Source organism: Oncorhynchus masou, chromosome 12, assembly GCF_036934945.1.
Source record: "Oncorhynchus masou masou isolate Uvic2021 chromosome 12, UVic_Omas_1.1, whole genome shotgun sequence".
In the NCBI taxonomy this organism is placed as follows: domain Eukaryota; kingdom Metazoa; phylum Chordata; class Actinopteri; order Salmoniformes; family Salmonidae; genus Oncorhynchus; species Oncorhynchus masou.
The window spans coordinates 95,756,512-95,770,548 of NC_088223.1; the positions used below are offsets into that span (position 1 = coordinate 95,756,512).

Consider the following 14,037-nt stretch of genomic DNA (forward strand, 5'->3'; position numbering starts at 1 on the left):
ACCAATGTAAAAAAAAAACATTTCAAATGTTGCTACATACGAATCCAGGAGGTGAGTCACATATTGTACAATCTAGTACAACGCTCTTAGAGACTTACCCAGAAAGACTCACAGCTGCCAAAGAAGATTCTAACATGTATTGATGCAGGGGATTGAATACTTATCTAATGAAGATATATTTGTATTTTATTTTTCATGTTTATTTGACAAATGCTAGATTTGTTTTACACTTGAGATTAGCATTTTGTGTAGATCGATGACAAAAAAACACAATTAAATATATTTTAATCGCAGAACAAAATGGGTAAAACGTCAAGGGGTGTGAATACTTTCCGAAGGCACTACATTTCATGGAAGCAAAGTTAGCCCAGCTCTCTTCAATACAGCAGTACGGCACCTCTCTTCCTGGCTTTTGCTTTGGTAGCAACCAATTAAACCCAACCTTCATCCTTTTGCTTATCTGATGGGACCCATTAATCTGTAAATCTGCTGGGTTTTTGTTTTAGTTGTGTCCTGTGGGTTCCTGCCTGTGCTCGTTTGTGTCGAGTTGTTGTGCTCTGTGCTTGCTATGCCTTGCTATCCCGACCATGGTCAACAGCTAGGCTAGGCTAAATGGCTAAAATAGCTAATGTTAGCTGGCTGGTTAGCTGCCCAAGATAATGGGTTAGATGGCATTGTTTTTCCATGGTTTAATTTAATGTGGCTCAATTTGCTATGAAAGCTATACATTAGATAGCTAGGTGTTGACTCATGCAAAGCTAATGAAGCATTAGAAGGCTGGTAGTAGAAGTTGGCTGTAAATGTAATTGTAACCTGTAGTCATAAGTGCACGTGATTTGGTTTGATTCATGTGAAAATATTCATGTTGGAGTTTACATTGTAGGGAATAGGATTCCTAGTCCCTCCCTCCAGCGCTTGACTTTGCCTGTCTATTAACCACCGTTCCTGGGAACCATCATTACGCACACCTGGGAGCCATCATTACACACACCTGGGAACCATCATTACGCACACCTGGGAACCATCATTACGCACACCTGGGAACCATCATTACGCACACCTGGAACCATCATTACGCGCACCTGGATCCATCATTACGTGCACCTGGAACCATCATTACGCGCACCTGCTCCCCATCATTACGCACACCTGGACTTCGTCATCTTCCTGATTAATCTCCCTTTATTTAGCTCTCAGTAGCCTCAGTCATTAGGTAGTATTGTTTTCTCTCACGTTCAGCGTTTGTTCATCTGTATTGGGTCATTATTAAACCTCCCGGCATATATACGTTATATTGGTTGTTAATAAGTGAAGAGTAACTTTGCATTAGGACTTTGGATGTGTAATATACTGGAGAACGATGGCCTTATGCTGAGGATTGCCGTGCTGCAAGCCCAGCTTCAGCCACAATCAAGGATAATTTACGTGAAGGAAAGGATAAAACAGCGTCTGGGCCACCAGTACAGATAGTAGTTCAGTCCCCGCAGCCGGAAAATTTTCTCAACGCTTCTGGAGAGAAATGCTGTAGGAATACTCAACCGGTGTCGCACATTCAACCGACAAACTTTCAACCGGTTCTCCCCAGAGTTCAGAGGCCGAGCCTTCTCTGGTCTCTCCTCCGCCCGTTTCGGGGTCTGAGACGCTGAAGCTTCCCATCATTAACTCTGACAAATTGAAAACTCTAGTCATTGGCGACTCCATTACCCGCGATATTAGTCCTAAAACGAATCATCCAGCAATCATACACTGTTTACCAGGGGGCAGGGCTACCGACGTTAAGGCTAAGCTGAAGATGGTGCTGGCTAAAGCTAAAACTGTTGAGTGTAGAGAGTGTAGGGATATTGTTATCTACGTCAGCACCAACGATGTTAGGATGAAACAGTCAGAGGTTACCAAGCGCAACATAGCTTTAGCGTATAAATCAGCTAGAAAAATATGTAGGCATCGCAAAACTAAACATGGCGGTGTTCGCCTTAGCAATCTCACTAGGCTAAAGACCTCCTCCATTCCTGTCATTATTGAAAGAGATTGTGATATCTCACATCTCAAAATAGGGCTACTTAATGTTAGATCCCTCACTTCAAAGACAGTTATAGTCGATTAACTAATCACTGATCATAATCTTGATGTGCTTGGTCTGACTGAAACATGGCTTAAGCCTGATGAATTTCCTGTGTTAAATGAGGCCTCACCTTCTGGTTACACTAGTGACCATATCCCCCCCCCTCATCCCACAAAGGCGGAGGTGTTGCTAAACGTTACTACAGCAAATGTAAAAAATAAAATCATAAAATGGCTGTGTTTTTGTCTTTTGAGCTTCTAGTCATGAAATGTATGCAGTCTACTCAATCACTTTTAATAGCTACTGTTTACAGGCCTCCTGGGCCGTATACAGCGTTCCTCACTGAGTTCCCTGAATTCTTATCGGAGTTTGTAGACATGGCAGATTTTTGGTGACATTAATATTCACATGGAAAAGTCCACAGACCCACTCCAAAAGGCTTTCGAAGCCTCCATCGACTCGGTATGTTTTGTCCAACATGTCTCCAGACCTACTCGTTGACACAGTCAATTCGCCGGATGTTTTCGAGGCACAACATTACTGAACATAATGAGCCAATGTAAACTGAGATTTTTGGATATAAATATGCACATTATAGAACAAAACATACATGTATTGAGTAACATGATGTCCTGTGAGTGCCATCTGATGAAGATCATCAAAGGTTAGTGATTAATTTGATCTCTATTTCTGCTTTTTGTGACTCTTCTCCCTGGCTGGAAAAAGGCTGTATGTTTTTTTGTGTGACTAGGCTCTGACCTAACATAATCGTATGGTGTGCTTTCGCTGGAAAGCCTTTTTGAAATCTGACACGATGGCTAGATTAACAAGAAGTTAAGCTTTAATTTGGTGTATTGTGAATGTATGGAAGCTAAATAAAAAATAAAAAAAGGAATTTCGCGCTCTGCCATTTCAGCGGTTGTTGCCGAGGATAACAGGTTTTAAGTCTTTATTAAAGACTCATCTCTTCAGTAGGTCCTATGATTGAGTGTAGTCGAACCGCCCTTGCTGTCTCTGCCTAGCCAGCTCCCGTCTCTCCACTGGGATTCTCTGCCTCTGGAACTATTACGGGGGCTGAGTCACTGGCTTTCTTTTTCTTCCATGCCGTCCCTAGGAGGGGTGGAGTCACAGACGTGTTCTTCCTGTCCTGTTCTTCCAGTCCTGTTTTGTGTCCCCTCGGGCTTGTGCGGTGGAGGACATTTTTGTGGTCTATACCTTGTTTCAGGTTACAAAGTTGGTGGTCTGTTGATATCCTTCCAGTGGTGTGGTGTGCTTGGTAAAGTGGGTGGGGTTATATCCTGTCTGATTGGCCCTGTCCAGTGATATCTTCGGACGGTGCCACAGTGTCTGCTGTCCCACCCCTGTCTCAGCCTCCAGTCTCTATGTGCCGCGGGGCTAGTGTCAGTCTGTTGTAATTTTCCTGTCCTATCTGGTGTCCTGTGGGAATTTAAGTATGCTCCTTCTAATACCATCTCTCCCTCTCTCCCTCCTGGAGGAACTGAGCCCTAGGATCATGCCTCAGGACTACCTGACCTGGCCCTGCTGCTGCTCCAGTTTCAACTGTTCTGCCTGCGGCTATGGAACTCTGACTTGTTCACAAGACATGCTACCTTGTCTCGGACCTGCTGTTTCCGACTCTCTCTCTCTTTACCACACCTGCTGTCTCGACCTCTGAATGCTCGGCTCCGAAAGCCAACTGACATTTACTCCTGAGGTACTGACTTGTTGCACCCTCTACAACCACTGTGATTATTATTTGACCCAGCTGGTCAACATCTTGTTGTTTGACCCAGCTGGTCAACATCTTGGCCATGTTCTGTTATAATCTCCTCCTACCACAGCCAGAAGAGGACTGGCCACCGCTCATAGCGTGGTTCTCTAGGTTTCTTCCTAGGTTACACCCTTTCTAGGGAGTTTTTCTTAGCCACTGTGTTTCTACACCTGCATTGCTTCCTGTTTGGGGTTTTAGGCTGGATTTCTGTATAGCACTTTGAGACATCAGCTGATGTAAAAAGGGCTTTATAAATACATGTGATTGATTGATTGTTTTATGGTGTAATCTAGCTAATGGATATAAAATGGCCCACCAATGAATAGAGAATCACTAATGATGACTTCAATGACTGCTCAGTGTGTGAGTAATAGTAATAGCTGCTAAAATGGATTAATAATTTATTTTTATTTATCTATCTATACCAATAATGACTCATGTTGTTTTCCCAGATGGTTCAGTCCATCTGCTGCACCAGGTTATTGGTGCCCCATCCAAGAGTAGCCGTAGAATATCGCACCAAACAACTACATAGTACTGTTGAATCACAGGTCACATGTATATACTCGATCATGTGATAGGCTACGCACACTTGGAAAAATGCGTTACCTTGGTTACACTAAAGGGGCGGCAGGGTAGCCTAGTGGTTAAAGCGTTGGACTAGTAACCGGAAGATTGCAAGTTCAAACCCCCGAGCTGACAAGGTACAAATCTGTCGTTCTGCCCCTGAACAGGCAGTTAACCCACTGTTCCTAGGCCATAATTGAAAATAAGAATTTGTTCTTAACTGACTTGCCTAGTTAAAAAAAAATGTACAATGCTATGGCAAACAGGGGACATTGACACAGCCTCCCGATGTCGTAATGGCACATCTTTTTAGTTTGCAAAGGCACCTCATCAACTACTAGGTCTGTTAAATGCTGACAGACTCCATCACATGTATCTAGCACTGGAGGCTTCAATTAAGTAACAGGGGATAGACTTGAGGCTTCAAGACATGAAGAAACTCTTTATTGTGTTACGGATCATAACAACCTGGAGGCCAGGGAAGCTGTGGCTTGTCTAATATGGTGTAACTCTGTGCGGTAACTGAGTTGGTGTAACTTCCTATTACTTTAACATCTCTCTCTGTCTCTCTCTCTCTCTCTCTCTCTCTCTGTCTCTCTGTCTCTCTCTCTCTCTCTCTCTCTGTCTCTCTCTCTCTCTCTCTCTCTCTCTCTCTCTCTCTCTCTCTCTCTCTCTCTCTCTCTCTCTCTCGGTTCTGAAACAAGACTCAGTCATGCATTTCCAGTGAAATGAACAGGAAAGGAGACAGGATAGCACAGACATGAGAGAGGGTGGAGGGAGAGGAAAGGAGACAGGATAGCACAGACATGAGAGGGGGGAGGGAGAGGAAAGGAGACATGAGAGGGAGAAAGGGGTAGAAGGGAGCGAGAGACGAAACAGACATATATATACATAATGAGAGAGAGAGAGATGGATGGATAGAGATAACGAAACAGACATATATATACATAATGAGAGAGAGAGAGGTGGATGGATAGAGATAACGAAACAGACATATATACATAATGAGAGAGAGAGAGATGGATGGATAGAGATAACGAAACAGACATATATACATAATGAGAGAGAGAGAAAGCAGTTCCAGACCTCCAGGACCAGAGGGTCTGACTCAAACTTCCCCTGAACAGGCAGCTGACAGTGTTTTATTTATGTTTGTTTAATTTCACCTTTATTTAACCAGGTATTTATATATATAACCCTAACCCTTTATTTAACAGGTATTTATATATATATATATATATAACCCTTTATTTAACCAGGTATTTATATATTATATATATAACCCTAACCCTTTATTTAACCAGGTATTTATATATATAACCCTTTATTTAACCAGGTATTTATATATATAACCCTAACCCTTTATTTAACCAGGTATTTATATATATAACCCTAACCCTTTATTTAACCAGGTATTTATATATATAACCCTAGCCCTTTATTTAACCAGGTATTTATATATATAACCCTAACCCTTTATTTAACCAGGTATTTATATATATAACCCTTTATTTAACCAGGTATTTATATATATAACCCTAACCCTTTATTTAACCAGGTATTTATATATATAACCCTTTATTTAACCAGGTATTTATATATATAACCCTAACCCTTTATTTAACCAGGTATTTATATATATAACCCTTTATTTAACCAGGTATTTATATATATAACCCTAACCCTTTATTTAACCAGGTATTTATATATATAACCCTTTATTTAACCAGGTAGGCCAGTTGAGAACAAGTTCTAATTTAGAACTGTGACCTGGCCAAGATTTTTTTTTAAATCTAAAATAAAATAAAATAAAAAAGCAAAGCAGTGTGACACAAACAACAACACAGAGTTACACATAAACAAACATACAGTCAATAACACAATAGAAAAATCTGTATACAGTGAGTGCAAATGTAGAAAGATTAGGGAGGTAAGGCAATAAATAGGCCATAGTGGAGAAAGAATTCCAATTTACAATTTAAACTAAATCTCCTTTAATTAGGAAGAGATTTGCTCCTTTCTATTTAACTAGGCAAGTCAGTTAAGAACAAATTCTTATTTTCAATGACTGCCTAGGAACAGTGAGTTAACTGACTTGTTTAGGGGCAGAATGACAGATTTGTACCTTCTCAGCTTGGGGATTTGAACTTGCAACCTTATAGGTTACTAGTCCAACGCTCTAACCACTAGGATACTCTGCCACCCCTTTAATTAGGAAGAGACAGGTTCCTTTAATTAGGAAGAGACAGGTTCCTTTAATTAGGAAGAGACAGGTTCCTTTAATTAGGAAGAGACAGGTTCCTTTAATTAGGAAGAGACAGGTTCCTTTAATTAGGAAGAGACAGGTTCCTTTAATTAGGAAGAGACAGGTTCCTTTAATTAGGAAGAGACAGGTTCCTTTAATTAGGAAGAGACAGGTTCCTTTAATTAGGAAGAGACAGGTTCCTTTAATTAGGAAGAGACAGGTTCCTTTAATTAGGAAGAGACAGGTTCCTTTAATTAGGAAGAGACAGGTTCCTTTAATTAGGAAGAGACAGTTTCCTTTAATTAGGAAGAGACAGGTTCCTTTAATTAGGAAGAGACAGGTTCCTTTAATTAGGAAGAGACAGGTTCCTTTAATTAGGAAGAGACAGGTTCCTTTAATAAGGAAGAGACAGGTTCCTTTAATTAGGAAGAGACAGGTTCCTTTAATTAGGAAGAGACCGGTTCCTTTAATTAGGAAGAGACAGGTTCCTTTAATTAGGAAGAGACAGGTTCCTTTAATTAGGAAGAGACAGGTTCCTTTAATTAGGAAGAGGCAGGTTCCTTTAATTAGGAAGAGGCAGGTTCCTTTAATTAGGAAGAGGCAGGTTCCTTTAATTAGGAAGAGACAGGTTCCTTTAATTAGGAAGAGACAGGTTCCTTTAATTAGGAAGAGGCAGGTTCCTTTAATTAGGAAGAGGCAGGTTCCTTTAATTAGGAAGAGACAGGTTCCTTTAATTAGGAAGAGGCAGGTTCCTTTAATTAGGAAGAGACAGGTTCCTTTAATTAGGAAGAGGCAGGTTCCTTTAATTAGGAAGAGGCAGGTTCCTTTAATTAGGAAGAGGCAGGTTCCTTTAATTAGGAAGAGACAGGTTCCTTTAATTAGGAAGAGGCAGGTTCCTTTAATTAGGAAGAGACAGGGTAGCCTAGTGGTTAGAGTGTAGAGGGGGCAGGGTAGCCTAGTGGTTAGAGTGTAGAGGAGGCAGGTAGCCTAGTGGTTAGAGTGTAGAGGGGGCAGGGTAGCCTAGTGGTTAGAGTGTAGAGGAGGCAGGTAGCCTAGTGGTTAGAGTGTAGAGGGGGCAGGGTAGCCTAGTGGTTAGAGTGTAGAGGAGGCAGGTAGCCTAGTGGTTAGAGTGTAGAGGCGGCAGGGTAGCCTAGTGGTTAGAGTGTAGAGGAGGCAGGTAGCCTAGTGGTTAGAGTGTAGAGGCGGCAGGGTAGCCTAGTGGTTAGAGTGTAGGGACGGCAGGGTAGCCTAGTGGTTAGAGTGTAGAGGAGGCAGGTAGCCTAGTGGTTAGAGTGTAGAGGCGGCAGGGTAGCCTAGTGGTTAGAGTGTAGAGGTGGCAGGTAGCCCAGTGGTTAGAGTGTAGAGGCGGCAGGGTAGCCTAGTGGTTAGAGTGTAGAGGAGGCAGGTAGCCTAGTGGTTAGAGTGTAGAGGTGGCAGGGTAGCCTAGTGGTTAGAGTGTAGAGGAGGTAGGTAACCTAGTGGTTAGAGTGTAGAGGAGGCAGGTAGCCTAGTGGTTAGAGTGTAGAGGAGGCAGGTAGCCTAGTGGTTAGAGTGTAGAGGCGGCAGGGTAGCCTAGTGGTTAGATTGTAGAGGCGGCAGGGTAGCCTAGTGGTTAGAGTGTAGGGGGGCAGGGTAGCCTAGTGGTTAGAGTGTAGGGACGGCAGGGTAGCCTAGTGGTTAGAGTGTAGAGGAGGCAGGTAGCCTAGTGGTTAGAGTGTGAAGGCGGCAGGGTAGCCTAGTGGTTAGAGTGTAGAGGTGGCAGGTAGCCCAGTGGTTAGAGTGTAGAGGCGGCAGGGTAGCCTATTGGTTAGAGTGTTGGACAAATAATCGGAAGGTTGCAAGTTCAAGCTGACAAGGTACAAATCTGTTGTGCTGCTCCTGAACAAGGCAATTAACCCACTGTTCCTAGGCTGTCATTAAAAATAAAAATGTGTTCTTAACAAACTAGTTAAATACAGATAACATAATCTATAAACTCTTTGCTAAAAGGTGCAATCAAGAACCTCAATGTTGTCCTCATGGAACAAACTTTTGAAGAACCTTTTTTGGTTCCAAATGTGTGTGTGTGTGTGTGTGTGTGTGTGTGTGTGTGTGTGTGTGTGTGTGTGTGTGTGTGTGTGTGTGTGTGTGTGTGTGTGTGTGTGTGTGTGTGTGTAACTTACGTCTTCTTCCCACAGATAGAGCCTTTATACCAGGTCCTACATGTGCTGAAGTACTTCCTCTTCTTGGTCCCCATCACCTGCTGCATGGCACACACATTGGGTCTGGGGGAGAGGGAGAGGTGGGAGGAGAGAGGGCAAGGGAGGGGGAGCGGAGAGGGAGGAGGGGGGGGAGGTTCCGGAAGGAGGCAAAGGAGAGAAATGGTGAAGGGAGTAGAGAGTAGGGGAAGAGGTTTGAGGAGGGAGTAGGGGAAGAGGTGGGTGGAGGGGAAGAGGTGGGAGGAGGGGAAGAGGTGGGAGGAGGGGAAGAGGTGGGAGCAGGGGAAGAGGTGGGAAGAGGGGAAGAGGTGGGAGGAGGGAGCAGTTGGAAGAGGTGGGAGGAGGGAGCAGGGGAAGAGGTGGGAGGAGGGAGGAGGGGAAGAGGTGGGAGGAGGGAGGAGGGGAAGAGGTGGGAGGAGGGGAAGAGGTGGGAGGAGGGAGGAGGGGAAGAGGAGGGAGTAGGGGAAGAGGTGGGAGGGGGGAGGAGGGGAAGAGTTGGAAGGAGGGAGGAGGGGAAGAGTTGGGAGGAGGGAGGAGGGGAAGAGGTGGGAGGAGGGAGCAGGGGAAGAGGTGGGAGGAGGGAGCAGGGGAAGAGGTGGGAGGAGGGGAAGAGGTGGGAGGAGAGGAAGAGGTGGGAGGAGGGAGCAGGGGAAGAGGTGGGAGGAGGGGAAGAGGTGGGAGGAGGGAGCAGGGGAAGAGGTGGGAGGAGGGAGTAGGGGAAGAGGTATGATCAGGGAGTAGGGGAAGAGGTGGGAGGAGGGAGTAGGGGAAGAGGAGGGAGGAGGGAGTAGGGGAAGAGGTGGGAGGAGGGAGTAGGGGAAGAGGAGGGAGGAGGGGAAGTGGAGGGAGGAGGGGAAGAGGTGGGCGGAGGGAGTAGGGGAAGAGGTGTGATCAGGGAGTAGGGGAAGAGGTGTGATCAGGGAGTACGGGAAGAGGTGGGATCAGGGAGTAGGGGAAGAGGTGGGAGGAGGGAGTAGGGGAAAAGGTGGGAGTAGGGGAAGAGGAGGGAGGAGGGGAAGAGGTGGGAGGAGGGAGGTGGGGAAGAGTAGGGAGGAGGGAGTAGGGGAAGAGGAGGGAGGAGGGGAAGAGGAGGGAGGAGGGAGTAGGGGAAGAAGAGGGAGGAGGGGAGAGAGGGAGGAGGAGGGGAGGAGGGGAAGAGGAGGGAGGAGGATGAAGAGGTGGGAGGAGGGAGGAGGGAAAGAGGAGGGAGGAGGGGAAGAGGGGAAGAGGAGGGAGGAGGGGAAGAGGAGGGAGGAGGGAGGAGGGGAAGAGGAGGGAGGAGGGGAAGAGGAGGGAGGAGGGTGAATATATTAATTATCATTCATTGCAAACATCCTCCTCCCCATTTGCACGTCATTCAACAACTATGAAAGACGATGGGGAACCGTATTTAATTTTCTGCATGGCTCTAAATCAATGTTTAATTCGATGCCTCTGACCTCTTTATGAAACACTTTGGGGTTCATGGAATTATACTCTGTTTGATATGCACCACAATATAAAATAATGATTTCAAATTATGCACATAACTTTGCGAAATCATCTTTTGACACATATCCCTGCCAAGAGCTTCAACATTACGCCTAACCATCTGTTTCTTAGTCGAATGTATGGAGTACAGAAACGTATATTCTTAGTATATTTAAAGTAAACTCTTAGTATATATAAAGTATACTCTTAGTATATATAAAGTATACTCTTAGTATATATAAAGTATATTCTTAGTATATATAAAGTAAATTCTTAATATTTATAAAGTAAACTCTTAGTATATATAAAGTATATTCTTAGTATAAAGTATATTCTAAGAATATATAAAGTATATTCTTAGTATATATAAAGTATACTCTTAGTATTTATAAAGTATACTCTTAGTATATTTAAAGTATACTCTTAGTATATATAAAGTATATTCTTAGTATATATAAAGTGTACTCTTAGTATATATAAAGTATAATATCAGAATATATAAAGTATACTCTTAGTATTTATAAAGTATGCTCTTAGTATATATAAAGTATGCTCTTTATTATATAAAAGTATACTCTTAGTATATATTAAGTATAATATCAGAATATATAAAGTATACTCTTAGTATTTATAAAGTATGCTCTTAGTATATATAAAGTATACTCTTAGTATATGCAATGTATACTCTTAGTATATATACAGTATATTATTTGTATATATAAAGTATATTCTTAGTATATGCAATGTACACTCTTAGTATATATACAGTATATTCTTTGTATATATAAAGTATACTCTTAGTATATATAAAGTATACGCTTAGTATATATAAAGTATATTCTTAGTATATATAAAGTGTACTCTTAGTATATATAAAGTATACTCTTAGTATATATAAAGTATATTCTTAGTATATATAAAGTATACGCTTAGTATATATAAAGTATACTCGTAGTATTTATAAAGTATGCTCTTAGTATTTATAAAGTATGCTCTTTATTATATACAAAGTATACTCTTAGTATATACAAAAGTATATTCTTAATATATATAGAGTATACTCTTAGTATATATAAAGTATAGTCTTAGTATATATAAAGTATATTCTCAGTAAAAGGTATTGGAGTTAAACCTCTGCTTCAGATTGTTTTAAACAGTTCAAATCCTTGGAAGTTCAGCGTTTCATAGTGATTAAAATTGACAGGCGATGTTTTCGTTAAAGATTTGCGCACTCTGTGACGCTTCAGAGATGAAGAGCGGTGGACTAGTTTTTATTTATTTTTATTTAACCTTTATTTAACCAGGTAGGCAAGTTGAGAACAAGTTCTGATTTACAATTGCGACCCTGGAACCTAGTAACCAGAAGGTTGCGAGTTCAAACCCCCGAGCTGACAAGGTACAAATCTGTCGTTCTGCCCCTGAACAGGCAGTTAACCCACTGTTCCAAGGCCGTCATTGAAAATAAGAATTTGTTCTTAACTGACTTGCCTGGTTAAATAAAGGTTAAATAAATAAAAAAGTGCTGCCCTTCATCTCTAGATTGTTTTGTAGAATTACAGAGGCTGTATGAATTAATGTAGCTCAGTGCTACAGTATATAAATGATGAACCCCTTTCTGTTAGGTTAAGTAACACAACATAATGTCACTGAACATCCCGTTCAGTTATGGGACAGACTATGACGTGTACCACAACAGGTGATCTGGTGTATTACTCCGTTATTCCAATGCAACACTTCCCAATTAATCAATTATCTAGATCACCTTAAAATCCTTTCTTTCTTTCTCTCTGTCTGTGTCCCTCTATGTCCTCAGAGCACTGTCTCACTCTTAATCTTTCCTTCTCTCTCCGTCTCTCTCTTTCCCCTATCGCTCTTTCTCTCTTTCCCTGTCCCCTATCGCTCTCTCTCTCTCTCCATCTCTCCCTGTCCCCTATCGCTCTTTCTCTCTCTCTCCCTGTCCCCTATCGCTCTCTCTCTCTCTCCCTCTCTCTCCATCTCTCCCTGTCCCCTATCGCTCTTTCTCTCTGTCCCACTGCCCCCATCTCTTTCTATCCCCCCTGTCCCGTTTAACCCCATGTCCTCCATCTCTCTCCATCTCTCTGTGTCTCCCACCCTGTCCCCATCATGGTCCTTACCCCTGGAGTCTGGCCCGGATGCGGCTGTGTGTCACTATCTTGTCGTAGGCTGAAGAATCCACTCTATCCACAGAGCTGAGCGTACAGAGCGCTAACACAGCCACAAACACTAGCTTCATCCTCGGGTCGTCTCTGTCTGTTTCTCTCCAGAGTAGGTCACACACACTCACTCCTCTCCAAAATGCACAGGAGAAATGGGAGGGCTCACAGGAGTGGGAGGTTTTATACCAGTATTCTCTTTACACCCCCCTCCTTATTTAACTCTCTCAATCTCAACTCTCTCTCTGTCTCTGTCTCTGTCTTTCTTTCTCTCTCTCTCTGTCTCTCTCAATCTCAACTCTCTCTTTCTCTCTGTCTCTGTCTTTCTTTCTCTCTCTCTCTGTCTCTCTCAATCTCAACTCTCTCTTTCTCTCTGTCTCTGTCTCTCTCTCTCTCTCTCTCTGTCTCTCTCAATCTCAACTCTCTCTTTCTCTCTGTCTGTCTTTCTTTCTCTCCCCCTCTCTCTCTCTCTCCTCTCTCTCTCTCTCTCTCTCTCTCTCTCTCTCTCTCTTTCTCTGTCCCTCTGTCTCTCTCTCTGTCTCTGTCTCTTTCTCTCTCTCTCTGTTTCTCTGTCTCTCTCGCTCTCTCTCTCTCTCTCTCTCTGTCTCTGTCTCTCTCTCTCGCTCTCTGTCTCTGTCTCTCTCTGTCTCTGTCTCTGTCTCTCTGTGTCTCTCTCTCTCTGTGTCTCTCTCTGTTAAATTCAATTCAATTCAAGGGCTTTATTGGCATGGGAAACATTTGATAACATTGCCAAAGCAAGTGAGGTAGATATACAAAAGTGAAATAAACAATAAAAATTAACAGTAAACATTACACATACAGAAGTTTCAAAACGATAAAGACATGACAAATGTCATATTATATATATATATTTATATATAGTGTTGTAACAATGTACAAATGGTTAAAGTACACAAGGGAAAATAAAAAAGCATAAATATGGGTTGTATTTACAATGGTGTTTGTTCTTCACTGGTTTTCCCTTTTCTTGTGGCAACAGGTCACAAATCTTGCTGCTGTGATGGCACAGTGTGGTATTTCACCCAGTAGATATGGGAGTCTCTCTCCCTCTCCCTCCCTTTCTCTACCTCTCTCTCTCCCTCTACCTCTCCCTCTACTCACCCTTCCCACCCCCTACTTTTGACCAGAGCTCAATGAGTCCGGATGCCATTTGGGACTCCCGCCTACTGTACATATCTGAGAGGCGTACGTAATGACTTTGACGGTAAGACCGATTATTCTCTCTGTTCATAGCTGTCTCAGCCTGTCATCCCAGTGTCTCCAAGCCTTTCACTAACAGTATAGTTACTGTACCAGAAGTGAAGCTGTCTGTTTCAGATGAATAGTTTATTGTTTTTCATCTTTACTTTGGCAGTGAGTCCCATTGAGACCAAGATGTATTTTTTAAAGGAGTCTTGCATGACAAGACCAGCAGCAAAAATACAAAATAAAAGTTAGAGACAAAATACAATGTATTTTTCTTTCTGTATCTGACCATATAGACCAGAAGGGAAGCTGAAGTGGTCTTCAAGACTTGTGAGATCTCTAAC

The 14,037-nt window shown here is 42.7% G+C and overlaps 1 protein-coding gene across 2 annotated transcripts in view; it reads right to left on the reverse strand.

Annotated features, from left to right (window-relative positions):
- Positions 1-12,651, reverse strand: part of LOC135551102 (periostin-like) — an 89,529-nt gene extending 76,878 nt beyond the window's left edge. For both annotated transcript variants that reach the window (XM_064982519.1, XM_064982518.1), the window contains exons 1-2: positions 12,449-12,651; positions 8,808-8,909 (exon numbers count right to left, since the gene is read on the reverse strand). In XM_064982519.1, coding sequence (XP_064838591.1) covers positions 8,808-8,909; positions 12,449-12,567 — 221 coding nt within the window. In that variant the 5' untranslated portion in view covers positions 12,568-12,651. The remainder of the gene's footprint in view (positions 1-8,807; positions 8,910-12,448) is intronic.
- Positions 12,652-14,037: the final 1,386 nt, after the last annotated feature.